Source organism: Orbicella faveolata, unplaced genomic scaffold (genome assembly GCF_042242905.1).
Source record: "Orbicella faveolata isolate gen_17 unplaced genomic scaffold, um_ofav_v1 contig_36, whole genome shotgun sequence".
NCBI classification, from domain to species: Eukaryota; Metazoa; Cnidaria; class Anthozoa; order Scleractinia; family Merulinidae; genus Orbicella; species Orbicella faveolata.
In genome coordinates, this window is record NW_028301565.1 from 11,867,529 (window position 1) to 11,895,081 (window position 27,553).

The 27,553-nt window shown below is 40.3% G+C and overlaps 1 protein-coding gene across 1 annotated transcript in view; it reads left to right on the forward strand.

The window, feature by feature from the left end:
- LOC110054517 (E3 ubiquitin-protein ligase rnf213-alpha-like) overlaps positions 1 to 27,553 on the forward strand; it is a 104,840-nt gene that overhangs the window by 72,751 nt on the left and 4,536 nt on the right. The window contains exons 36-82 of the mRNA XM_089274524.1: positions 23 to 258; positions 344 to 426; positions 582 to 715; positions 1,058 to 1,153; positions 1,773 to 1,976; positions 2,969 to 3,129; positions 3,449 to 3,671; positions 4,757 to 5,115; positions 5,344 to 5,502; positions 6,131 to 6,299; positions 6,857 to 6,930; positions 7,010 to 7,145; positions 7,579 to 7,686; positions 8,842 to 8,927; positions 9,504 to 9,692; positions 9,958 to 10,093; positions 10,287 to 10,490; positions 10,944 to 11,080; positions 11,453 to 12,063; positions 12,485 to 12,952; positions 14,297 to 14,469; positions 14,985 to 15,191; positions 15,397 to 15,584; positions 15,925 to 16,033; positions 16,244 to 16,344; positions 16,461 to 16,646; positions 16,864 to 17,112; positions 17,471 to 17,582; positions 18,682 to 19,116; positions 19,437 to 19,556; positions 20,136 to 20,246; positions 20,881 to 20,934; positions 21,375 to 21,578; positions 22,076 to 22,154; positions 22,251 to 22,285; positions 22,644 to 22,741; positions 22,910 to 23,063; positions 23,151 to 23,325; positions 23,786 to 23,886; positions 23,969 to 24,026; positions 24,453 to 24,652; positions 24,927 to 25,068; positions 25,149 to 25,232; positions 25,549 to 25,729; positions 26,093 to 26,300; positions 26,449 to 26,526; positions 26,814 to 27,011. Of these exons, the coding sequence (XP_089130650.1) occupies positions 23 to 258; positions 344 to 426; positions 582 to 715; positions 1,058 to 1,153; positions 1,773 to 1,976; positions 2,969 to 3,129; positions 3,449 to 3,671; positions 4,757 to 5,115; positions 5,344 to 5,502; positions 6,131 to 6,299; positions 6,857 to 6,930; positions 7,010 to 7,145; positions 7,579 to 7,686; positions 8,842 to 8,927; positions 9,504 to 9,692; positions 9,958 to 10,093; positions 10,287 to 10,490; positions 10,944 to 11,080; positions 11,453 to 12,063; positions 12,485 to 12,952; positions 14,297 to 14,469; positions 14,985 to 15,191; positions 15,397 to 15,584; positions 15,925 to 16,033; positions 16,244 to 16,344; positions 16,461 to 16,646; positions 16,864 to 17,112; positions 17,471 to 17,582; positions 18,682 to 19,116; positions 19,437 to 19,556; positions 20,136 to 20,246; positions 20,881 to 20,934; positions 21,375 to 21,578; positions 22,076 to 22,154; positions 22,251 to 22,285; positions 22,644 to 22,741; positions 22,910 to 23,063; positions 23,151 to 23,325; positions 23,786 to 23,886; positions 23,969 to 24,026; positions 24,453 to 24,652; positions 24,927 to 25,068; positions 25,149 to 25,232; positions 25,549 to 25,729; positions 26,093 to 26,300; positions 26,449 to 26,526; positions 26,814 to 27,011 (8,013 nt within the window). The remainder of the gene's footprint in view (positions 1 to 22; positions 259 to 343; positions 427 to 581; positions 716 to 1,057; positions 1,154 to 1,772; positions 1,977 to 2,968; positions 3,130 to 3,448; positions 3,672 to 4,756; positions 5,116 to 5,343; positions 5,503 to 6,130; positions 6,300 to 6,856; positions 6,931 to 7,009; positions 7,146 to 7,578; positions 7,687 to 8,841; positions 8,928 to 9,503; positions 9,693 to 9,957; positions 10,094 to 10,286; positions 10,491 to 10,943; positions 11,081 to 11,452; positions 12,064 to 12,484; positions 12,953 to 14,296; positions 14,470 to 14,984; positions 15,192 to 15,396; positions 15,585 to 15,924; positions 16,034 to 16,243; positions 16,345 to 16,460; positions 16,647 to 16,863; positions 17,113 to 17,470; positions 17,583 to 18,681; positions 19,117 to 19,436; positions 19,557 to 20,135; positions 20,247 to 20,880; positions 20,935 to 21,374; positions 21,579 to 22,075; positions 22,155 to 22,250; positions 22,286 to 22,643; positions 22,742 to 22,909; positions 23,064 to 23,150; positions 23,326 to 23,785; positions 23,887 to 23,968; positions 24,027 to 24,452; positions 24,653 to 24,926; positions 25,069 to 25,148; positions 25,233 to 25,548; positions 25,730 to 26,092; positions 26,301 to 26,448; positions 26,527 to 26,813; positions 27,012 to 27,553) is intronic.

Consider the following 27,553-nt stretch of genomic DNA (forward strand, 5'->3'; position numbering starts at 1 on the left):
GTCTACAAATCATGGTTAACAGGTTCACGGGGGGACAACCTACAAAGACATTGAGAAGAAGGTGGAGCAAGCTGAGGAAATGGCTAGAGTGAATGAAATGTTGAACATTGACACGGTGTTGTTCTTTGACGAGGCTAACACGACTGATGCTTTGGGAATGATCAAGGAAGTCATGGTGGATCGCAGAGTCAATGGCAGAAAGATAGGAGTAGGGCTCAAGAGGCTACAGTTCATTGCAGCATGTAATCCTTACAGAAAGTAAGTGCAAGACTCATGGTGCAACTTCCAGTTTTATCGGTAATGAATGACAACTCATGGCAATTTTTCATCTTTTGTTTTAAAGACACACAGAAGAAATGATTCATAAGCTGGAGTCAGCTGGCTTGGGATATCATGTAGCAACACAACAGACACATGATCGTCTTGGTATGTCATTAGCTTGATTTCAACTTTGTATTGTACAGAAAGAGAGAACGAGTGGGATTTGCCCCTTCTTCTAATAAGAAATACAAGAGCCCTCCTCTTAAGGTTTTTTTTATACATTTGTCTAATTTTGTTGATCATGGTTTTTAACCCATTAGGGCACATTCCTCTGCGACACCTAGTGTACAGAGTACATGCGCTGCCAGAAAGCATGCGGCCATTAGTATGGGACTTTGGCCAGTTAAATCCTGACATTGAAGAGCTGTACACACGTCAAATTGTCAGCAGATTTGTAAGTTGACGCTATCTGCCACTGTTCTGTACTTAAAGAGGTGTTGTTTTACTAAGAAGACTTCGTGTAATTTTCGTCAGCTACCCAAACGATTTGTTGACGTGTTTGCACTCAGGTAGTACTGTAATAATGTGGCTATAATTTGTAAGCACATTGGTTTAATTTACAAACCTAGATTCCTGCTTCAACCTGTTTACACATGTTAGATGTTAGAAATTTTCCCCTTAAATACAAGATGGTGTCATAGTTTAGACTCTAATCTTTAAGAATCTTTATACCTAGCAAATTTAATTTTGACTTCACGTAAACGAGAAAACATATCCCTCTCTTTCATTAAACAAGGTTTTACAGGAAAAGAAAATTCCTGGAGAAGCGCCTTTGGTGAAAGCTCTCACAGCTGTGCTCACTGCTTCTCAGCGGTACATGAGGGACCAAACGGTAGGTGTAGCTTGTGTACGAGTGCAACCTTTCTGAAACTTATTTACTTACTACTGAACCTAGTGGCCCTTGGGGGAGCACAGGGCATCCTGAGGAAAGAAGAAGGTATGGAGGAAGTGGAAATCACGAGAAGTGTTTTAAATGGCCCTTAACTAACAATTGCGAACTAACTTACCCTCGTCAATTTTCAACATGTCTGCAACTATTATTGCACTAATAATATACATCAAAAAAAAATTACTCGATTATGATTGGTTGAGAGCAGTGCAGTTGAAAAAGTGTAACACCAGTGCAAATTACACATCGTAATTCTGGATTATGGTCGGCTGAAAGACAATAGGAAATTTTCTAAGCCAATGATATCACGTAAAATGATGACGAAAATTTTGTGCAGAAACTTTGAAAAAAGTTTTCTGGAATGAGAAAAAATGGCTTGAAGAAAGATCTTCTGGCACTTCCTCCACGCGAATTTTTTCATGTTTATATTATTAATAAGTAGCCATAGGGTTTTTCGAGTTCAATTTGGAATTAATTTGCACGAATTCCAAATTGAACTCGAAACCGTATGATTACCTATACAAAAGCAACCTAAGAAATTGCATTGATCTTGATTATACAGGATGAATGTAGCTTTGTCAGCCTGCGTGATGTGGAACGTGCAATGAATGTGATGGTTTGGTTTTACAATCATCGTGAAGTTCTCAATCCCCTTATGGATGAAACTAATGATGATCAGGACGAAAAGAGTGACTCCGACAGTGATCTTGATGACAGTGATGACGATGAGGGTGCTGGTCGAGGCCGGGAGAATGTATTGAATCAGGTAATTCAGTTCATGACCCAGTTTACATTTTTCAAGTTATATTTAAAGTGTCTCAAAACAGTTTCAAGCAGTTAGATTTTGATGGGTCGTTATAACCACTCTTTATCTTTTGATGCTACAATCATGGTATCAAAAAACTGCCCAATCATTGGTGAACACGTTGTCATCATTTCCGTGACACAATAGGTTACCATAGCAAATTTTGATAAACATGATAACGCGCAACGTTTGGCAGAGTTAAAAACAATTACGTGCATAGGGTTCAGAGCCACCTTAAATTTTCAAAACTTTAAAGTGCCTCTGAACCCTATATACAGATTTTTTTTCTTACAAATTGCTCATTAAACTATGGAAACTACTCGAAAATCTGGATGAAATGTAAAATATTGCATTGCCAGCAAAATTTAGTACAATTTAGCAACATTGCATGTCAAAAAACCATTTGACGGTAAAAAATACGGCTTTTTTGGAGCAAAATTAAGCGTGAAAGGCTTAGGCATACTGATGGAATTTCTTGCGATGTAGTGTGGCATCGCCAACATGGAGCATATTGGTTTGTTTTGTGTCGATAAAGTTTTCTTCACAGCGTCCTAATGTGTACACCTGATAGTAAATCAACTGATTAGACACTGATCACTTGTACTGGGGCGTTATTTTTCTCTGTGTTGAAAAATACGACACTGCCCGAAGTTCAAGCAATGCTGAGAACGTTCTTGTTATTGATAGAGATATACCAAAAAGATCTCGTTTTGGTTATATCATCACTGACGTCAGCGAACTGTGCAGTGGTGTTAAAAACAAATATGAATGTGCAAAGAACATAATAACTTATTACTATTTGAAAATTCATTTGATGACTGACGTTTGCAAAACTCTTTAGTGTTTTTTGTCAGGCTTGGAACTGGATATTCACAAAGATTGTTAACTGAATTTTAGCACCATGCGATGCAAAACAGATGAGACAAAATACTGCTTTTTATCTTTTTATGTAGACTCTCGATGATGTCACCCGAGCCCTTGTACTTTCCCTTGGGGTATGTTACCAGGCACGCCTTCAAGACAGGGAACCGTATCGTCGTGCTGTGGCTCGAAGCTTTTCCCAACCATGCCAGCTACCTGGTGGACATCAACGTATTTCGCAGGAAATTACACGGTAATTTTGAGAAAATATGTGGCACCACCATTGTACTTGGAACATTTACACAACACAAATCGTTACAGGGTTGACCAATGGCACTTTTCAATGGAAAAGATGCTAGGAAGGTGACTCTTATAGATGTACCGTGTTTTGATAGATGAACATAGATATATATTTCCGCTCTATTTAAGTTGATATAGTAAGTATATTGATTGGTAAGTATTAGGAAGTCTCGACTTTACTTGGCAGTTTACTCCTAATTGGTACAACATGAATATTTTTGTTTTGATCTTGTAAGTTATGAAGCTCTTTATATTTGTCATTTTCTTGCAAGGTGTCAGAAAGCAGTACTGAATCAGTTGGAATTAGGTCATAACATTGCTCGCAACACGGCCTTGAGTGAGAACGTGTTTATGATGGTGGTGTGTATTGAGCTCAGGATCCCACTGTTTGTGGTTGGTAAACCGGGCAGCTCCAAATCCCTTGCCAAAACTGTTGTGGCTGACAACATGGAAGGAGATGCCTCAAGATCTGATCTCTTCAAGACTTTTAAACAGGTATAGAGTATTAACTTTTCGATATGCAATATTCAAAATGGAGGGTAGGTGCCAATTGACAGCAAAGCAGGCAATGAGCAAGCGAGTGTGGGAAAATGCAAATAAAGGGGTAACCATGGCAACCTCCCATGGGTCACCTCCCCCTGGCACCTGTCACACTGAATTCTCAGTGGAGAATAAGTATACTTTATACCTGGACACAAGGGCCCACCATGAACCAAGAGGCGGGTGGGAGGGGGCAAACCAAAGACAAAGCGACAAAGCTATGCAGAGCGACACCATGAGGGCAAAACTGCACAGCAATGGCACAACTAGGCATGCCCGCAGCGATCATCCGCTGGTCAACAGCAGATCTCCCAGTTAACTCTGATTGTTGATAATCTCATTTAAAAGTGCAGTTTCAGGGTTGGCTTTGTCGCTAGAGTTAATGCAGAATAATTGAGACCATGTGAATAAATGAAAAATGTGTCAAAAACCCCCTCACAGTTGGTGACAATCGCTTGTTTCTCCGAGAAAGGAAACCCTTGGTATAGGCGAATCTTAACTGATGTCATTGTTTACATTTTTCCTCATTAACATACGACTTTGCGCATAGAAGGCATCATGCTAGACACGATTTTACTAGAAAAACTTAAAGAGCTTGTGAAACTTAGTAAGTGGTGAAATTTTTGGCTCTTTGGGTGTAATATTCGAGGAGAAATTGGCTTTCAAAAGCATCAAAATTTCTGTGTGGCGAAAGCGCTAATGAGCTCATACATTCTTTGTAAAATTTTGAGTTTTTAAACCCGCGTCGCAGAAAAAGTATTCAATACATCGTGCTCAAATTCCTTGGGACAGTTAATCGTCCTGTGCTCTTTCAACATTCAGTATTAATCTCTTTGTAGCTCCATCAGAAACTGTATCACTTATGGTAATGAGACAAATATTGTAAACAAAGATTCTCCTATAAGATAATGCTTGCATTGCACCTCGAAGTGTTAAAAAAATTTTGCCTAATACATTCACTAGTACATGTAACATTCACTTGTTCAGGGCGTTCAGTGGCAAAAGCAATTTATATTGACATTGGTTCTACCTTTAACTAGGTTCATATGGTGTCCTACCAATGCAGTCCTCTCTCAACTGCAGAAGGGATCATGGCAACCTTTCGCCAATGCAGCAAGCTACAGAAAGGCAAAAACCCAGACAAGTACGTGTCAGTTGTGGTTCTGGATGAAATTGGCCTGGCTGAAGATTCACCTCTGATGCCCCTAAAAACTCTTCATCCACTACTTGAGGACGGTGTGAGCTCTACCGATGACATCATACAAGTGGAAAAACAACTTCCAGAAAGAGTAGCATTTATTGGAATATCAAACTGGGCTCTGGACCCAGCCAAAATGAACCGTGGTATCATGCTTTCACGTGGTCTGCCAGACGCTGAGGAACTTGTGGAAAGTGCAATGTAAGATGGATACTAGGTTGGAGGGTGGGAAACCCATTTATAGTTGTCTGAATTGAAGGTCAATTCAAAACAATTTTAAAGCTTATGCTTAACTTTGCGCTTAATCTTCGTTCATGAAGCCAAGTTGATTCAAATTTCGCATAAATACAATTTAAATAGTGTAGAGAACCCTTGTCAGTATTTTTTTCCGAAAACTTCGCCACAAATTTACTTTCAAATTTTATTTAGGGGCATTTGTTCAACTGATCAGCACATACAAAGCTTTGTAGCTCCACTGATGAATCCACTGGCGCGGGGTTACGAAGAGCTTTACGCTACTCAGAGACGGTCTGAAACTCTCCAAGAGTCCAAGAAGGATGAATTCTTTGGGCTTCGTGATTTTTACAGGTGGGAATGTTCCCTTACTCTCGCTTTGTTCTCTTATACTCTTTAAGTTATTTTTCATTTTCCGTGTTTGTAACCCTTGCTGAATTTCCATTCAGCTGATCTTTGTTGCAAATATTCGTTTGGTTCTCTCTGTGTTTTTCTTTTCATCAGGTCAGCCCTCGTTTTATTGGCTATCAATATTTCTGGCATCTTTTTGAAACATCTTACGTTTCTTTTTATGATTTTATTTCCTTCCCTTGATTGCAGCTGGCTGTTTTTCAGTCTGCAATATTTTCATTGAATTCAGAAGAACTAAATTGGTAGTTTTACAGATTGCATCATTGTTTATCTTTCAAAGCAGGATCTCAGTTCCTGCTCGGAATCCCATGGTCAAATTTTACCGTTAATCTGCTCTCAGATAGGACTTTGTCCTGGTTTGAATTTATTTATAAAGTGAGTCCAATACAGTCTACCTGGGGGAATTCACTGGTGGTAAACCAAGTTATGAATACTCTTGTAGGCATTTCATAACTACCCTATATAATCTTTATCATTTAAAACTTCTCAGTAGGTTGTTGGAAGTATGTAGGCAGCACTGAACATCTTTGGTGCCACGGCGTTTTATGAATGTATTGTTCTTGTTGCTCAGCCTGGTGAAGATGGTGTACAAAATGGCCGAGGAGCATCGACGTGAGCCAAGTTGGGCAGAGGTAGAACATGCCATCAGAAGAAACTTTGGGGGACTGGATGAGATTGACCCAGTCGAAGTTTTCAGGAAACATTTCAGGAGACAGTTCTCACTGGGGAGAAGGACCATGGTAGGAGTGTTATTTCGCGTGACTGTCTGGTTAGTTTGGTTCCCGGGGGGACTCCCATGTGGAAAGGACGGGGGTGTTCGTCGTACCTTTTAGGAAAGTTAAAAACGCGGTTTTGGTACCTTATAGGGTGTTGAGCCTCAAGAGGTCCACAGCTGGAGCTTTTGTCGTACCTTTTAGGGTACTGAGCCGAAAAAATATAACAGGGGATAATTTGTCGTTTTGGAATGGCACCTCTTAGGGGTAAAAAAACATTTCAAGCCACGCCCACAAATTCTTTCAAAATTTTTCCGACGAGCACCCCCGACCCTTTTATATGGGAGTCCCTCCCCGACGTTTGATTACATCGAGTGGCTCGGCATTGTGGCATTGTATTTAATATAGTTTTCTTCCCAATGTGCCATTGACTTTCGTTAGGTAGCTCGTTATGTAGTAAGCTTAAAGCAGCTATAAACACAGCATTGTTTTGTCGTGTTTTTAATTTATCATTCTTCTATACGTTCCTGCTGCTAATCAGTGTCCTTGTTCACGAGAATTGAGATACTTGTTTTCTTTTGTAGGTGACACAGAATGAAGATGCCTTCTCCGCAGTGAACCTGATCAAAGCCAGTCTTGAACGTCAAATTTCCAGAGGGTAACGTATTTTCGCGCTGATTTACATTGTGTGAGGTGAAAGATGTTCACTGAATGGCGTTTTGTTTTGTTTCAAACAGAGAAAGCCGATACCTGTTGGTGTTGACGGAGAACTATGCAGCTCTGCCGATTGTTCAAGAAGAGCTGCTCAAGAAAAAAGAAGATCCTGTCATAATTTTTGGGAGCAGTTTCCCGAAAGATCAGGAATATACACAGGTACCAACAAGCATCATTTGTAGTAATAGTTTATACGGTTTACATTTGTCACACAAAAGGATCCATTAAACTGTGTGAACACAAACAACGCACTAGGAGTGCTGAGATAAATCACTTTACATCAATTACATCGAGTAGTTTTGCGTTTTTTCAAGTGTTTTTGCAGTCAATGTAGAAATCAAGATCGAACGCAATTGATGACCTTGGCCATTATGACCAATAATTTGCTTGCAGTAAAATAAGGATTGTGGGGTGAATGAATCAGATATTTATTATTTTTCTACATGTATTTACTGAACCTTAAACATGTAACGTGTCTGCAGTAATGCCACTGAACATTGACCCATCCTATATGCGTAGTGATGTTAAAGAGAACAATGCTATGTGGTGTTGCGAATGGAGGTCATCTGCAATTATTTGTCGTTTGTTTCAGGTCTGCCGGAACATTAATCGAATTAAAGTGTGCATGGAAACGGGAAAAACAGTGATCCTCCTAAATTTAGAGAGCCTCTATGAGAGTCTTTATGATGCTCTTAACCAGGTATGGAGAATGTCTAGAAACTTACTTGGTTTCAATTAAAATATTCCATCCTATTTCTTGTGACAATTCGTTTTCAATCGTGAACACATTCCAGTCAGTTCGTGAAATGCTCTCTGGTATGGCAAAAAATTAAATACAGTCGAACCTCCGGTTGCGTCAAGTCACTATACGTGTAACCTCTTGTAAGCGACCACCTCTCGTAAGCGACCGTGACCACTTTCAGAGCTAAAAGTTTGAAATTTTCTTTTGTTTTTAACCTCCCGTAAGCGACCACTTGACAGATAAGAGAGCGGATATGGGATAATTTGGCGATGTAACATTAGACGGACATTTCTCTAAGGGAAGTACCGTATTTTTTTCTGGAAATTGACTTTTCATATGAATATAACATTCAAAACATGGGCTAAGTCTCTGCAGTTACCATATACTAATGAGGCAACATTTTGACCAATATGGTCTGAGCTCTCGTAAGCGGCCACCTCCCGTAAGCAACCACCTAGGCTTGACATTTTGGGTGGTCGTTTACGGGAGGTTCAACTCCTAGGTTAATCTCAGTAAAACTGGTTCTGAGAAATCATTTTGGTGTCATTTAAATCAGATATAATATCTCTTCTCTATTTGTTTGTGCTCACCTGTTATTTTACCGAGGTAGTCCATTTTAAGGTCTGTCTGATATATGGTGTTGATCAACTGTATTTAAACAGGGTTACAGGCTAGTATCAGCATGAGCCCTGACTACTATAAAGTAGGAAAAGTCTAATAAAGTCTAAAATATGTAATATCTACAATAGGTGTTCGGAAACATATCTCATGATTATCACTTGAAACTGACTACAAAAGAATTGGTCTTATCTTACACAGTGTTTCGTAATACGTTTCTTGAAATTGGAAAGCGATGTAGCTTCTTTAATTTTTTCTTGGGGGTGGAGGGGGGGTGGGGTGGGGGTAATCCATTAAAAAGAACCGAACCTGAGAATCTAAATGCATGTTTTCCTAAACTTAATTTAGAGTTAATTAAATGAAATGTTTTAGGTTTGAAGTGTCTTTCTCCCATTGAAATCTCATTGGGCCATTAAGTGTTAGTTGTGTACCTAACCGAGTTTAAAATATTCTCTTTTTCTATTCTTATCCTGTTCTATTTTTCTATACCTTTAGTACTATGTGTATTTGGGAGAACAGAAGTTTGTTGATCTTGGACTGGGAAGCCATCGTGTCAAATGTCGTGTCCATGATGCTTTCAGGTAGGTCTTGCCTGTTTAACGCTTTCAGCATGGATCGCACACCCACACTGATGCTGTGTAACAACTTGTGCTTAGAGGATATTTTGTCTTGTATTTTACAATCTTGTTAGCTTTCGCCTAGTTTATAGTTCTTAACTGTTCGATTAGTAAGAGCACTGATGTAATTTGGACCCCACGTACGCTAACACAACCTTTTATACCATGCCATAGAAAATACAGCTAATCAGAATACAGGAAAGCCGTTGTATATTTGACGGTATAACCCCAACCTTCCCATTCGTGAGCCGCTCGCATGTTAATTACATTAATTGTGTTGGCCACTATTTTCTATGGTATGGTATACCAAGAAAATCCTACTATAAGTGACTCGTGGGATATTCCATGGTATACGACTCGAGAACGTTGCATAACTAATGTATATTTATCAAATCGATCTCATTTTCCCCTGGTCTACACTCTTATACACCGTACACCATATACTCAAGTGGAAGCACGAAGCCACAGTTAAGCGGTGTCACTCTGTAATGAAAATAATAGCCATTTAACTGTCTTTTTTATATTAAATCATCCAAACAGGTTGATTGTGGTTGCTGAAAGAGACGTTGTTTACAGTAAGTTTCCAATTCCTCTGATCAATCGTCTGGAGAAACATTACCTTGTGACATCAGCAAGCCTGTCTTCTGCGCAAACAGCCGTGGTGCGTCGACTTCAGGACTGGGTGAAAAATTTTTCTCATGTAAATGTCCCACCCCACCAGCAAATGAGGTACGTTCTTTAGCTGGTTAGGAGTACAAGGATTGGATAATGCTTCCCTTATGCAATGGAATAAAGGCTCACACGATAGCGTGCTCTTCTAAAGATAGTTTTACCTGACTCGTTAATACATTGCTCTCCATTTTCAGTTTATAACTTAAGATGCTTGCTAGCGTTTTCATTACGTATTTCACAGTTGTTTTGTGATGTAATTTAGCCCAGATATAATACATCTAAATAGGTCACGGGAATAGAATTCTGATGGTGTTTCTTACAGGAAATATTTACCTGGTGATGCATTTGTTGGTTACCATGGGGATACCGCAGCATCTGTAGTGCTTCAAGTGTGCAGCAACATGGACCAGCTTCGACAGCAGAGTCATTTCAGTGACCGACATTCCTGGGAGGAGGAGGTGTGCTAAAACGATTTAATTAATTATTGAATACTCCTTTGACAGCGTTTCTTTGGCCACATTGATCGTGCGAATTTCATTACTGTCATTATGTTTTTGTCGGTACAAGGTGAAATCCAATTGTGCGTGTACTGTAAGTGAATTTCGATTGTGCTTGGCGCCGTTAGCTTAACGCATGGTTTTACCGTTGTAGGTTTTCAAACAATCACAAGAACTTCTGTTACAGTGTGCTACACCTGATGCTGTTGCACGGCTGCAATGCTCCCAGCTAAGACAGCAATCAGACAAACTGTGGGATACGTATTTTACAGTCCAGGAGCATTCAAGTTTGACAGCCTTCCTTAGAAATGTTCTGACGACAGAGGAGAGAAAGTCAGACAAAGGAACTTTGATTCAGGTGAGAGACCAGATTATTTACCGTGCATTACAGTGTTCTTGACCTAGGATACGTCTTTTTTTACCTTGTATCTCGCTGGATTTTAAACGAAAAGCATAGAATAAAAGTACTGTATCTCGGATATCTTTGATCTGTTTCTTTGGAAACTGTTGAAACTGGCATTAAATGTGCAAGTTATTTTAAAGTTTAATTTTCTTTTAAGTGAACTGAGCCACAACAGTCTATTGACGTTTAAAGATTGTAAGTAAAGTTTTGCATCATCTTTGTCTCAATGGTCTGTAGAGAAATTAGTCGTTAAAGTAACACATGCTTTAGGAGTAGAGAATTTAAGAAAGAAATTTTTTAAAAGATCTGTATTTTTATGACTTGAAGTTGATGCGGTCACAGTCCTGTTATCTTATTATATCAGTGCTGAGTAAAACCATATTCATCTGACAACTTTCTGTCTATTAGGTGACAACTCACTCCAGGCTGCTGTCATCAAGTGATTTACAAGACATTTCATCCGCTACCTCTCTCTCATTGCCAAACGTAACATGTCTGAGTCTGCAGCAGTTCCACACCGAGCAGCAGTTCTGCTCATCTGTAAGGTAAACACTTGTTCACCAGTTCTAGGTTATTCAATGTGTCTTATTTTATGTAGTAATTTGTCAAGGATAAACCATAAAATACATGTACATTAGGTCTCAAACGCCCTCTACTGTAGAATTTCTTTTGAATGTTGTTACGGTTTGCAGAGACAAGGTGCTCTCGCTCATGACGTGTGGGGCAGAAGGTGTTCTTCGTTTAGAGAGCTGTGATTTTCTTTTGGTGACCAGTTACCTCACAGTGGTTTTATTTGCCACAGAAATTCCATTTCAATACAAGGTTAAATGCAAAATTTCTTCTAGAAAAAGTACAAAAAAATTAAAACTTTAACCCACTGGTATCTCCTATCCATATTATGCAACTTGCCTTTATAGGGACTTCTTTGCTAAACTTGGCGGAAGAGAGGGATTGCTGCTTGTCCAATGTGATGCTGGAGATCTGAATTGCAACTTGATCCCTTGTGCTCGTCACCTCCTAGTGGAACAGAGAACAACTGCAGAACAAGATTTACTAGAAAGTGTTGAAGACAACCCCTTGTCGTTCATCCATATAGTTCTGATTGTTCAACTCCCTCGTCTTGTTGGAGGCTGTCCAACGTTTGCTGGTTTTCAAGGAGGGCGTTGGTTGTCTATTCACATAGACGAGCTTCGCCCACCAACGGGTCAAATTCCAGCCATTCAGTTCATGGTGGACAGAACCGTCAGTGAGTTATTTGACGTGGCACCAAGTACAACGCAGGTTGATGATATGGAAGTTGAGGAGGAGCAGGAACAGGAAGAAATGACTAACATTGGCATGGAGATCACGGCTGATGCTTCCTCCAGATATACAAACCTGGATAAAGTAGACATTGTCAGCCTACTGAGAAGCTGTGTTCAAGCTGCTGTTGCAAGAATTGATGACGAGTCTTGTGGTCCATCAAGGTCAACACGTCGGATAGAACTGATGTTGAGTCTTCTTCCAGATTGCAGATCCAGAGAAACTGGTAAATAAAAGTAGATTATTACTTGTTTAGTGGAGGCGCTGTGGCCTCATGGTAAATGCGCTCGACTTGGGATCGAGCGGTCCAGTTTCGAGCCCTGGCCGGGAACATTGTGTTGTGTTCTTGGGCAAGACACTTTACTCTCACAGTGCCTCTCTCCACTGAGGTGTACAAATGGATACCGACGAATTTAATGTTCTGGTAACCCTGCGATAGACTAGCATCCCATCCAGGGCAGAGTAGAAATATTCCAAGTCGCTTCAGGCTACAGAGACCAGAATAAGCTCCGGCCTGATGGGCTACTTGGCTCGTATGCAGACTTAATCTATTCCTTATCTCACTGGCAGAGTTAGGTTTATTTGTCAGTTGTGAGAAAAATGTTTTTTTAATTCTAGTTTATTGGATATGTTTAATTGGGTTACAGATTTGTCATTTGCTACCATCTTGGCTCGACGAATCCACAAACTTCTTCAAGAAAAAGATGAGCGGGCTGGAATGAAGGCAAGTGATTGGCTACGCTCGGAGGCTTTAAGCGGTACAGGAATCCAAGAGAATGGAACATTCAGGAAAGCACTGTGGCAGAGGGTCTACTCATCTGTGATTCCAATCCTTTCTGAGGTTATCGCCGTTGTGGACCGTGATTCAAACCTGGAATTGGTAAGAGAGGAAGGTAACTGGCTGTCACGTTTATGGATACAACTTTTCCAAAGCCACAGCATGGTCGAGTTTCGTTACGATGGTTTCCTGTCACTTGAAAATGGCGTCATACGGGAACGTGTGCCGGTGATCACTGCTGGTCGTGAAAGGCAGGTGTTTGAGCTGCAGTTTCCTTTCTCGTGGTTGATTAAGGAAAAATTTGATGACATGTGGAGGGGCGCATGCAGCATTGCAGGTAAGCGGTGCTTTGATTCTGCCCTTTAAATGACTATATTCCATTTTATTATATGGCCAGCTCCGTGAGCGGGCAAGATAAACCGAATCCTGCGCTATCTTGCCCGCTTGGGATTACCCGCTGTCCCCCCACAAGAAAATAGTGTTCTTTTTCCGTATAATAAATCCTTTATTGACCAAGCTTATTCGGTCAAGATGGCTGGATTTTGGCCATGTTCTTTTTTGCGTGTCTATAAACAACTTTCAACTTTCATCTCGGTCCAAATATACGCAAAAAAAAGCTAATGTCCAGCCATCTCGACCTCACACTTGGTCAATAACTCATTTATGATATCTTTCAGTTACTGCGAGCGCTGTGATTGGTCAATTTAGAGAGCCGTACTCTGCTGTACGACCCGCTTAAATTTAAAGCTGTTTTTGTTGTCAAAATGTTTCGTGATTCATCGCTAAGTGTTCTTGACTTTTATAACAAGTAAAAGTTTAAAACGTTCTTTTACTTTAAATTGTGTATTTAAACGTGCTAACGACTTAACAACGATTACAAATTGACTCGTTTTTTGAGGAGAAAAGACTCGGTCCGTAACTTACAGTACGTACTTCGAACTCGGTTAGTAAGAGGTATTTCTTGTCACAGTGAAAAATATAATAGCGTACGTTTGCTTTGTACCAATCAATTATTTTTAGAACAACAGCAATGGAGCCTTAACAATAGAACTGAGTAAAAATGAATGATTTGATCTTCGCAGTTAATGGAATTGCCTTTTTGGCCAGGAAGCAAATTGCTCCATTTAGGCCAGAACTTTTAACCTTAATAAAATGAGAGCAAATTGCTTAATTGCAAGTTTTCAGGCTGTAAAAAATTCTCATTCGATAACTATTGTTTGGTATTAGGTACAATTTTTTGCTTACAATCTGCTAACATAATTTCATTCAAGTTTCAACTGCATTTCATTTGTCCTATCTATATATATTCATTACGAGAGTGAAAATTGACTTAAAGAATAAGAGAACCTTTCATGGATTGGGAAAAAAATGTTGATTACGCTATGTAAACGAGTTTCCACAGCTTGGCCATCTTGTTAATGTACGTTGTTGTTCAGTTGGAAGTGATACCATGGGTAATCTTTATTTGATACAGACTCCACATTAATTTTTGTAGATCAAAACATTCACTGTGGTTACAAAAAGGAGGGTTTATCCGAGAAGGAAAATATCCTCATCGTGGTTGACTTCAGTAGAAGCTGTGACAAGCACGGTTCATTTAAAAGCTGTTTACTCTTTTCTTTCACCTCTCAAACATCCTTAAAGTGGTCTGCAACTGACCACTGATTTCTTTTATCATTAGCAAGAACACATACTCCAGTTCAGCAATGTTTACAAGACCTCGCTAATGCTTCCGAAATGGGAAAGTTGCTTCAAGAAACTGAATATGAAGGTTATGAAGAATCTGCAGTGTTGCGTTACCTTCATGACTTTGGTCACATGGTCCATAAGTCCATTGTTCCAGAAGAGGAACAGGTATGGCTTGATCACATACAGTAACTACAGCTTCCTGATATAGTTAATCCAGATTGTGTAGATTGATTTTCACGATTGCAGGAACATTAAAAGGAAGAAGAATCAACTAATTCTAGAATGCTGGGTTGGCACTTCGCTGTGTTAGTACTTTTGGTCGTAGAACAGATCAAGTTCCTGTTTGAAAATCCCTAATACATGTAACCCCAGATTGTTTTTAGTTATTAGCAGCATAACTCAAATCTGCATATTTCTTGGAAGCTAAACAAAATACGCTGCGTTCATTGCGTTGTGAAATACAAGCAGTAAGTTTTGACTAGTTATATCACAAATATACATTCAACGTTCTGTATAATGCGACACTCACCCGCAAGAGCGGTTTCCACCATAGCGGCTTAACGAACGGCAGCTAATATAACTAGCTAACCGACTACTAACAACACTGACCTTACCATCACAATATTGTACTCTCGGCTTAAAATACCCCTTAGTGCTGTTCCTGTTTGTACCTTTTGCAGTTAATCAGTCAGGCCATTGTCACAGCTTCTCGTGAACTGCACGCCGGGTTGGAGTCAAGTGAGGAATTTGCTCTCACCATCTCTCTCATCCATGTGGTGTATGATCGCATTGAGAAACGATTGACAAACTTTTGTCATTTGGTGCGGGCTCAACCAGATATTGTAACTCGCCTTTTGCAAGTTATCCCACCAAATGAATCAGAACTGGTAAGTGCTAGTGTTGCTCTTTATGGAAACACTGAAGTGTGAATGATCTTTCCATCTGGCGTTAAAAACAGGACGTCTCTAAAAAATATCACGTATATAATTAAAGATAGTATTTGTTTAGGGTATCCATGCCTTAGAATGCCACATTGAAAGACACTTGTAGAGGCAATCGTGTTACTCATGTATAATTATTCTAAACCTCTAGGTTCTGGATGCAGTCGCCCTTCAGCTGTGCTTGTCCAATCTTGAACCAACTGCAGAGGAGTTTTCCGACCCTCAGACGCGCTTAGTATGGTGCAACAGAGTATTGAGTATAAGATCCAGTGCTGACAACATGATCAGTAACCTATCACAGTATGGACCTAAAACGGCTCGCATTCTGCAGGAATGCAAGTATGTATATCAGCCAACGACTCAATTAAAGAAAAACCAATCATGTGAACCACTTAGAGTGGGTTATTTCACACAGGAATTCCTAACTTACAAGGCCATCTTTTAGGTGAAGTAAAACATCTCCTCAGGACATCATGTTCTCAAGGGGAATTAGGTGGGGTATTGTGCTCAAGGCTAACGCTAATGCTAATTGGTATTCTCCGAACTTCCCACGTGCTTCATAACTGGGCGATGCGCACTAAAGCACGAGTCGGTTGTTAATTGGATAGTTACGAATTAACGTAGATGTATGATGATAAGTGAATCATGTGTGTGACCCATCTTTGATGTTCTTTGTTAGGTCCACATGGCAGAGAGCAAGTGCTGTAAGGCTTTTCATTGAACACACCTGTCCAGGCACGTTACCATGCCACCCAGCGGACATCAAAAATGTTTTCAAACTGTGGAAGGTGGGTGCTGCGATGACATCAGTTGTTGAGGAACGTTATACTACTGGGTCTGTAGGGTTAAAAGTTCTTAAAAGGGCTTTATTCCTATCTTAATAGTATTTTTCACAATTATCTTCAATTCTCAAAAAAAGTCCCATTATGAAGCTCGTATTTAGTGAGAACTTCTGACATTGAATTCAGTGTTGAGGCTACTACGATTTAATCCAACAGGCGTTGGGTGATGAGACGGACTTCACAAAGCCGCACACAATGCGAGTAATTGAGAAGTTCCTTGTGGATTGCAGTGAGGCTGTTAGTAAACGGTATACCAGGTAAGGAGACAATGCAAAACATGCAAATGTAAATCTATGGGGCAGCATGCTAGTTAACAAGAAGAGGTCATACTACTGCTTACTACATAGTTAATGCGGTATTTTCTTTTTTACAGTTATGGTGTAAACACCTGCCCGGTGTGCCTGGAAGGTCTAGCCGGAAAAGACCCCGTTAAAATGCCCTGTGGTCACGTGATTTGCCTGGTTTGTGTATCTAATTGGATCGAGCGAGAACGAACGTGTCCGTTGTGCAAACAAGATGTCCCTGATGATTTCAAAATACTGTCCACCAAGTTCATAAGGTAGATGTAGGGATTTTTTATTCAGTAAAGCAATTAAAAGTTCCTCACTAAGAAGTCGACCTTCAAAAAACTGTGCGGTCTAAAGCCTCATGCTGACCGAAGGAAGCGGGACGAACTTCAAAGGAAATATAATTGGTGCTCAGTTTCTTCGTATTCTTAATCAAAAAGTTTTGTTCACACTCACCAAAACCATCAAACCGCCTGTTTATACTTACAGGAAAGCTGTTAAAGAACATTATGACTTCCGTCGTCGGTGCAATTCATTTTTCATGGAACTGGTTTCACTGTTCTGTTTCGGTGCGAACGCTGGTGATGGTGGGATGGATCCTGAGCTGTTTGCCATGTTCATGAGTTACGTAATAGAAGGTAGTTCCAAGACTAAGGATTTCTCACCCTTCCCAGAACATGGCATTGATGCTACACCCGTGGTGAGATCGTTTCTGCTACAGCAGCTCTTGAGGACAGGGTTAGTTGAAAACCCAGGCACTTTTGATTTCGTACGATCTAATTTAACTGCAAAATTTTGTTCTTATGACCTCTGCTTAGATCCAAAAAGTCATGGTCGATCATTGTTTTTATCGAACTTGAAAATAAAAAAAGCATGGATTGGCCGATTAAAGTTCAAAAAGTCACGTAATATGGATATATAACAGAATGCACAAAGCAACATTAGATCAAGAAACCAAACTAGAAAATAGAACGTATTTGATTCCCTGAAACGTGTTTCAGATAGCAAGCCGTTTTCCTCCTTTGCCCTCAACTAGAGGAAAGACAAATTGTTTAAGAGGTACTGAACTTTGTTTCCTAATTGTATTTGTATTTAGTAATAAGGAGGTCAAAGAGAATTTGGCGCACTATTTATCTGAAGCCCGAGGATTGAGACCAGAAATGGAGCATCTGTTACAAGTTTGTCAACTATTTGTGCTCTGTTGGGAGGTGAGCTTTCGTATTATTAGCAAAATGAAATGCCCACTGTCATTAGAACTAGAAATAGGCCATTTCCGAGTTTACCTTGTGCCTCTCTTTCAAAGTAAGTCCTCGAGCAAAAGGTTTCAAGTCAAATTGAGTTCGATTTGCGTGAAAATGAGGGTGATGTAGCAGCTCTCGTAAGGTCTCACATGAATGGCTTGCTACTCTTTGAGAGAACAATAGAACAAACAACAGAAACAATGCCCCTAGCCCTAAAACAATAACAGCTGCTAACAATGAAGAGAATTACAAGCTTACGAGAGCTGCTACACTTCTGGAAAATGAACCTGTAGGCGGAACACATTTTCATATGAATAGTTTCGCACGAAAACTCGTTTTGACACAGAGGCAAAAGACAACTCGGAAATGGCCTATGTTTCAACAAAAAGTGATACTGTTTTAATATTCTTCTCGTCATTGCCTTTTGTGTTTCTTGAACTTGAACTTTAATTGTATTGTTTTCTGCATACAGTTACAATTGCTTTCCCCCGCAACTACAATAGGCGACAAAAGTAGTTGAGACACTTTTAGGAAATGACGCTTTTCGATATTTAAGCACTTGTTCTATTTTATTTACATCTAGCGTTAATTCTCTGATACCCCTGACCCCCCAATTCAATGTTGTGTGGGCGCTGTGGTCTGTGCAGTCCAAGAAATAGAAAAATCAACTTTGTTTTGGGGGGAAGGGGGGAAAATGTGTCCAAGACGTTCGAAAATCGAATTTTACTGCCAAGTGTCTCAACACTTTTGTCGCCCATTGTAGTTCCAGAACTAATCGACGTCGGGGCGGGGTTTCCAATTTTTCATAACTCTATACCTTGCCAGTTTTTCATGGTTATGACAAAGTCCCTTCTCCTAATCCTTACCGGGATTTGCATCATACATATCTGAATTCTAAATCAGTTCCAAGAAAATCAAGTCAACCGGCTGCATTTGGCCACGCAGCATTTTTTGAAAAGAGTTCCCTGGGGCAGCAAACACAGCAAGAAAATTATCGCTAGAAATTACTGTCATTCCACAGTTTTGTAATTAAACATTTTAAGAGTGCTGTTTACCTTTGTTGCAGGACTCTTTTATCAGCTTGTATTCAAAGACCTCAGGAAATTTGCTGGTGATGATAAAACTAGCTCAGCAACTTTGTGGTGAATGTACTCCATTATTGGCCTCAGGCTCACTGCAGCAACACACTCGAGAGCTTGATGTAGTTGTGCTGGAAGGCGTGGCAAAGGCACGTTATGCTCTAGCATTAGTTGCTGATTTTATGTATAAGACTGCAGTCGAGGACAGAGACAAAGCTCCTTGGAATGATCTGCAAATTAGAAACGAGTTGGAAACCCTTTTTGAAGGCGTGAGACGAATGTGCTGCCAGGGTTCGAGCCCAGTTCCTCGATTGTACCTGCTCAAACAGTTGGTGAGAAAGTATGGTGTGGAGGCCATCCATGTTTTGTGTGGAATAAAGGCGTTTGAGTGGATTGTACCTCCTGAGAACAGAGACAAACAGGTAAAGTGTTGTATATCCTTCCATATCTTAGATGTTTCTCTATAACTTTGTTATGCAGAATTCATTTTATTCGTAAAGATGAATCGAAAGATTTTACAGGGTCTTTGTGTGGGAATATCGAAGATAAATCAGTTGCATGAATGTGACTCTTGACATATGTGGTTACCAACACACCCTTGGTTCAAGGTGGTTACAGTAACTATATGAAGTTTTCTAAAGCATAGTTATTTTCTTTTTAAACACCTGCGTGTTAAGAGCCTTTAGCGTCTTTTTCTCTTCATTTCTTCCTTTAGCAGCTAATATTAATGTTTCTTTTCCAGCAAGAGGATCTTGTTCCTGATAGGTTCGTTATTTATGGAGAAGATTACAAAAAGGTCAGAGAAGCCATGGCTAAAACAGTCCTTAGTGCTACGCATCGGGAGTTAACTGAAGTGCTCCAGGTATGAAAGCAAGAAACAGCGTATGCCTGTAACGAGAGAGCAAAAATAGTCCAGTTTCGAAAAATGACTTAAAACTCATCTGTACAGTGCTAGTCTGAACATTTGACTTGAGTTTCAGACTAACTCTCTACAGATATGCTTCTCTGATGTTTTGTTAGCGGCCTTGGTCCACTCGAATTTGGACCATTGTATTGTTGTCCGTTTGAAAAGCAATTCTTCGGGGAAAGTAAATTTTAAGAAAGGTGAAAGACCGCTTAAAGCGTAAAGTACTGAATGACGTGTGTGGAATATATTGCTGTTTGTTTAAGTAAGTTTTTTTCCATAACCTAAATACCAGCTCTCTGTGACTCCAGACAGGGTATGGTTTTCTACGGTTTTAGTTTGAAATAGGTTTATACGTCCAAGGAAAACACTCCAATGTTGCCTGTTTGCTAACTTCCTATGATGAAATCTTTGTTAATAAAAAATATTGTTATATATCAAACACCTTAAAAACCCGATCACAAAATCTGACATGAAAAAGGTCATTAAGAGTGAAAATGTTGTCCAACTGACTATAAACTTCCCGTTGCATTTCAGAGCACTCTCTTACCACCTGTCGTGAGGGATGTCATGATGCTGTTGTCTGAATACCGTGAGGTGACCACTTGTTATGGCTTCAGGTCCATGCAACGACGGCTCTCTGCAAAAGTAAGTGTCGGCCAAATGTTCCATGTATGTGAACTCATCATAACCATGTTATCGAATAGTTTGGGATATGGATTTGAGCAGGCCAGCACCTCTTAATTTTGTTCACCTTGAAGTGCTATTTCTCGCTACTGCTGTTCTGTTAAAAAAACATGGTCAGCTTGACTAACTCATGATATTTGTCTTATGTATGGGAAATCCTGAATTTCTTGCGGACTTTTTAAAAAATAATAATAAATTTATTTATTTCAACACGTTGTAAAACAGTTAGAATTGCACCAGATTACTTGATTACGTTTTACTCTCCTACTTACAATTGTTGTAACAGATAAAAGAACGGTTTCGACACAGAATAAAACTTGTTCATTTGACCTTTGGATAGTAAAATAGCTCTTTGTACAATGATCTTATTCTTAACATAGTTTAAAAACTGAGATAGGCTTTTAGTTTTTAACCCAAGCCCTTGTAGAAAAATGTGTCTTTTACCTAACAGTGCGGGCGTTTCATTTATCATTCCTAAGCCGTGGTTGCTTCTGAGATCTATGATCAATCGTTTTGCATATCTTCTCAAGCTAAAATACGTTTGAATACGGGTCCTGTCAACTAATTATCTCTTTGTTCTGTTTTGCTGTTTTAGGCTCACCAATGCTTTCAAGAATTTCTAAAGGATGACGCGCATCTTTCTGCCAAGGTGAGTCAAAACAGAACATTTCGCCTGTGAACTTCTCCTTATGACGTTTTCTCGTGGTATGAGGCATGAGACATGCAGCTGTCTATTAAACAATTAGATTATGATCTCGAGATTTCTATCGTGTGATAGTTGACTCGGGCTGCGCCTTCGTCAACTATCACGCATAGAAATCGAGAGCGAATAATCTAATCATGATTGTTTTAGTATAAATGTATTAGTCGTTCAAAACTTTATCGGAATCCTCTTCACAGACACTTCGAAAACGCCAAGAAACGGCCGTTATTTTGTTGGCAAGGGCACATTGCTACGCTACTCACTATCTATCACAGAGTAGATAGTGGGTAGCGGAGCCAATCAGAGAACGGCATTCGTGATAGAACGCTAGTAGATTTATACTAATATGCTATATATTAAGTTCATTGTTTCAAAACTGTTTTCAGGCCCAACCATTTGCCACCCAACTTCTGGACAACACTCAAGGTGCCGCTGGGTTTCCAGGCGTCCGTGTAGCTCCTGGTCGCTCAGCCCTGGAACAGAACCTGGCAGAAATTGTCATTCATACTACAGCAGTATTACAGTGTATTAACCAGATGACTGTGTGTGAACCACTGCGACTGCTCATGGACAATCCTGCAACGTTGATGGTACGCTTGCGAAAACTGTGCCCGTGCTGTGTTATTGCGTAGATTTTAATAAAATGAATTACAGAAATGGGAATGGTAAAGCCATAAAACAAAGAGAATAGCGATTGGTTGTAAACTTAGCCCACGCAATTTTGAAAACTTGTGTTGGGTTTACCTCGTCACCTCTGTCTAACATCAGTGCAATAGGTAAGGCAGTGGATTTTTTTCGAATAAGTCGTATTGGGGGAAATGTGGCTGCCTGCTTTCTGCAATGCCGCTAGTGTCATTCCATAATAGGGTTGCAGAAATATAAGTGGACATCTTGAAGAACAGGAATAGAAGTGACGTGGAAGTAGGCACATGTTTATCCAACTGGCTCGGTAACTATAGAAATTAGGGCCAAGGGCAAAAAGACTCTGTACAGCTAAAGAAACATAGCTGGCGGCCAATTGAAAGTCAAACTTGTACTTTCTATGAGCTACAAACGTCTGACGGGGATCTATTTTTTCGTCTTATAGCATACCTTTTTTCCAACAATGCCTGACGACAACCTTCAAGAAGCAATGGCAGGAATGCGAGAGTCTGGTAGCTGGTATCGTAAGTAGCTCTTCTTGTGCATTTCAAAACATTGTCCTCGAAGTTGTTAAGGAAGGGCTTTTTGTGACATTAATTGACTTGTTGTTCTTTTTGCAGAGTGCCCAAAAGGACACCCCTATTACATTGGAGATGTAAGTAGTACTCACCTATTATTATTCCCTAAAGTGGTTTCGCTATCCTTTGGCCAACAACACTTTGATAACAACACCTTATCAGTCTCGGCCTTTTTTGAGCGGAAAAATTGCTGTCAATGATCGTCAGCTACCACAAAACGTGCGTATTTTGACATCGTATACATGCTTTTACAAAAGTAATTCTTGGTTTTCATTGTTGGAACTTAGTCTCGTTTCCAAGTGTCATTTGCCGCTATGCCTACTGTCCTCAGCCCATGCAACCAATCAACCAATTTCAATCATTTCTAATTTCTTTCAAGACATTGAAATGTACATTGAGTGTTGGACTAAAAAGTTGTTAATGTTTTTGTTGTAGTGTGGCCGGCCTGTAGAGGTGAAGGTTTGCCCAGAGTGCAAAGTTAATATCGGCGGTGCAGGATATCACCTCTCTCAAGGGAATACTGCAGCTCAGAGGTATGGCACTTGGCTATAGTTTGTGGTACGTGAATGATTGAAAACATTTCCTACACCTTCTAAGCGACTGACTGACAGACTGACTTCTTTCCACAACCAAACTCTCTGTAACGTTTAACTGTTTAGACTTGATTGCAACCTCTAATCATGCTCTCTTTTGGTTTGTAGAGCTGATCGTACCATGACAGGTCACGTGCTTGGCCATCCTAGTGCCAGGCCCAAGAGTCTTGCTCCAGAACGGAACTTGTCACCTGTGGTTGTTGGCATTATAAGGATTCTTATGCACTGTGCCATGATCGAAGGGGCCTGTCGACAACCCCAGGTTAGCTTTTTATTAAACCATTAGATTTCCTATGACACGACAGGCTGCTAAATCGGATCTTGTGTCTTTCCTATTTTCTTTGCATAGGGCATCTGTGCTCTCATCAATCCCAGAGTTCCTCCTGCGGCGTTGTCACGCTTTTTATGGGATCACTTGCAGTTGGATGTAGAACTTCTCGCCAGTAGCCTGGGAAGAAGCATAGACGATACAGTGCTCTGCATTCATATGGTTCTGGTACAAATGACTGCGCACCTCTCAAATCGTAAGATTTGAAACGTAACAAATTTTGCAGATTTGTTGATTTCGTATTACGTATTAACTGCAGCCAGGCTGGATGAGCTGGTGGACTACTCAGCTCAGACTATCACGAGACTTGATTTGGGTTGCATATTACGAAATTATATAGAGATCAACAGGATAGTTTTTCGAGTTGTTGTAAGAAATGTTTAACCATGCCTCAAAAATAATTTATTGTTTGCACATGGCCAGTATAGATACAGAGACTTTTTTTTTCTTTCCGAGGCTTTCTCTTATAAAAAGGAGAACTTCATAAATAGAATATAACCTTAAAGATAATTTAGTGCGCAGACAGAGGACATGATCAGAGCTCGAGACCACGAAATGTTTGTTTTATGGTGGTCTTGATCGAGTACAGTAGTGTTGACCGTTTCCAAATGAGTAGTTTGCTTATAAGATGTTTTCACGCCGACTTGTTATTGTAGCACAACAAGCCTTAAACGTCGCCTGCGATCTGAAGTCTAAAGAGTCTCGGAGAGACTGGGAAACAGCCTTTAATGCCACTGTTGTGACTCCACTGTTAACAGTATGTATGATCATTTGTAGTTTGGTTTTGAACCATTTACGGTGGTTTAATTATTGATATGATTTATTTCCTTTTCGTTAAGAACCTCGAAGAGAAGATTCAACGTTGTTTGCAGATGTTGGTCGGCGACAAGCGACTAGGTAAGTTATGTGAGTGGTGTATGCTTAACAAGACAGCACTAGTAATGTGTGCTGACTTGAAAGGTCATAGGAACAAGTGCTAAGCGACAGCGACTTCTGGTCTCCAAGACCAGGCTGAGTCCGCTGTTTTCATATCGAAGTCGCAAAGTTTGTGATCACTGTTGGAGTGTGAATACTTCATCGTAAAATATGTCTTACTTGTGATTAGACGTAACTTGTTTTGATCTGGTGTAAACGCATTATGTGTTACGAACATGTTAGCGACGCTCTTTCCTCGGGACACAGAGCCGTTCTCCCAGTTTTACTGTTGTTGTTTGTTTGTCGTCAAAAACTGTTCAACGTCATTCCTCTATCTCTTTGAAATTAATTAAAGCGTGTGTAAAGCCCTGGGAATTAAGAGAAAATTTAATTCCTTTCTTTTTTCAGGTAATAATCCCCTGATGCGCCAGCTTTACGAGGTTGATGTCCCTCCCGAGGCCCTGACTGACCGTGTTCCTCCCACCTGCCCCGCCCTGTGGAGGTACAGGACTCAGGTCACACTGGATCACTTCTCGCACACTTTTCAACAGGAGGTGTCGTCGACTGATTCTGAGAGCAACAAAGTACTGGCAGAGTTTTTACGTCAGGTAAACCAATTCAAATCGTATTTAGTCATCGCCTATGCAACAAATTAACCTCTGCATTTAAAGTTTCTTAGTAAGGTTAATTGACTTGAAAGTTCCCGAACTGAATCCATTGTGGCGGGAACTTTAACCTTGCGTATGATTTAGATGTCTAGTTTAAAGGAAACTTGCAGCATACTTTTACCTCGAAAATCTACAAAATGAACGAGTATATGTAACAACGAGTGATTACTTAAAACATGAAATAAATGTCCATGTGGCCTTGTTTTATCCATAGGAACACAAACTCCGCGCCCTCCGTTTCCTGCCAGATATCGTAAAGCTACAGCGCCTTCTCATGGACAAATTCCACCGTCGAATTGACAGAACTGAAGCAGAACAAATCAAAATACGAGATTTTCTCCGAAAGATCCCGTCTAGTAAGTGGAGCGTCAAATGATAGATTAATTCTATTACTAGATCATATTGTACTTACGTGTCGTTGTGTGTTTCTTTACAGAAACAGAGAGAGATGAACTTGCGTCATTAATTGCCAGCTTCAACCTTGCATGGAACCATGTGCGGCAAAGTCTTGACCAGCAAGGTATGTTTGGATACATCATCAAGCACACTCATTTATAATTTTAAAAGTCAGTTGAGATGACAAAAGCGCGTAGTCAGAAAGCTGTCTCCAAAGATTGCCATAGCCCTCGGTAATTCGGGAAGACTCCTGTACGTTGTTAAATAGCTAGCATGGCGTACTCTGATGGCGACAAGCTGTGGTAGCTCAGTTTACATCTAAGTTGTTTATGCTATTTCTAATTGGACAAAAAGAATAGATAACACTTTGGTGAGGATGTGATTTAATTTTTTCTCTCCTGGAGGAAGTAGTTACTTTACTTGTCCTTGTCTTTAAACAGGGCGTCTTCGTCCCCCAACGGACTTGTGTGAGAGGACCATGGATAACACGCGTCCCCTGGCTGTACTTTTGCCCAGTACCTCAGGGATGGGTATCTGTTCCACAGCCCTGGTATTTTTCCTCACCACAGTACACAACGAATTCAACGAACGATACCAGAACTTGAATGGCGGGCAGGTGAAGTAAGTACAACTAAATCTTTTGCTTCACCTAGCGTTCAAAGGAGACCGAAGCCTTAACTTCTTATGGGCATTGTTTCGTCTAGTAGGTCGGGATGAATATCACTCAGTGGGATGAACACCTTCCCTGATAGAGTCAAACCAAACCGTCAAACCTCAAGCTAATGTCGAATCTAAGAAAAATGTGGAATGCTTAGAAAGTATTGGACCGGCAATGAAGCATCTGATTGCTTGAATTCATTGATTGTTGGCTGTCGCAACTGTTGTAGTCGTGTAATAAGAAGAATCTATTTCTCAAACTCGCGACCGAATTAGCTGAGAAAGGGTGACAGAAACTAATGACATTCTATTCCGGCCTTTTGTCAGAGACCTGCCTCACATACAGTTGCAAGACGTGACAAGCTCAAATCTGATCTCATACCACACTGAGAGAGATCTGTTACCCCTCATCTTGGCTCAGTGTAACTACTCTCTAGAGGTGGGTCGAGGAACTTTGGTTCAATACAACTGGGAAGCTCTGGAAAGACAACTGATTGACAGGTTTATTAGGGGAAGACCGCTGGTTGATTTCAAGGTAAACTGTACCTCTGATTCTTTGTTGCTAGTTTATCCTGTTCGGAATGCCTCTCTTTTTGTAAAAATTTAAGGAGTGCCGCTAGTTGCCACAGTTCTTTCTTTCTGAAGGATTTGGTTTAACAGAACTTGCTGTGTTAAACTCATAGGATGAGAGGTTTGCATTTAGCAAAGACATCCAGTTGGACTCTGTATTCGCTTCAGTGAAAGCCAAGGTTCATCCACAGGTAAAACAATTTATTGTATCAGTCAGTATTTTTTTCTCCCCGCTCCGTCACAGAGACCGTTCTTAACCTAAATAACCTGAGTAATTAAAGAGCCAATCAAAGTCAACCATTACCGCCCGAAAAAGAGCGCAAAATAAACCAATCTGACCAGTGACCTGCTAGACATTTCCATTAGTCTTAGATTAGCAGGGTTAATATTCAAGGAGGAATCATGGCAAACTGGTTTGGTCTCTGGTTTTGACATAATATCGGTCATTAGGTACGCAATATTGTTTGCTTTCTTTTAGGTTCCTTTGAGTTCAGCAGTAAGTCATCAAATTCTGGGCGAGTTTCGTTCACTGACAGACATTTGTGACGTGTTGTCGTCTCTGGACATTGCTGTTGGTTTCCTGTCCTCCACTGGTGGATCACCTGACATGCTGCTTAATCACTATCTGCAACACGTACTGCGCATGCCTCACCAAAACAGTCTTCGCAGTCTCAAGGTATAAAATCACGTGTACATTGACTCGTTATAAAATTACTATTACCAGTTGTACGAGGGGTGAGTGTCAAACTCTGCGTCCCTGGCTTGTAATAGCTGTTGCAGTGTTTCCGCAACCTTTCCAAAGAGAACAGGGTGGTTCCATTTTTTACTTTGCTTATTTGAACTCGATTCGTGACATGATGTTTCAATCAACGTTTGTCGCAAAACATAATTCGATGGTCCGGTTTATAACAAGATTGTAAAGCCAAGACCCAAGTAATAACAATGGTGAACTTGCAGCAAACGTTAGCAAACACGCAAGAGGCGCTAAACGCGGGAACACGAGCGTGATCTTGCGTGATTGACTTTTTTTTTTTATCTCACTTTATGGGTAGGTGGTGTGACCTTTTTAAACCAATCACACAGGACAGTAAAACAAAACCAAATCATTTCCGGGTTACTGTCAATAACTGGTCTAAAAGATTTGCAGAAAGCCGGGTTATCTACTGTAACAGGTCGTAACCGTGTAGACTAATTTGGAAGCAAAGGAATTAATCTCCG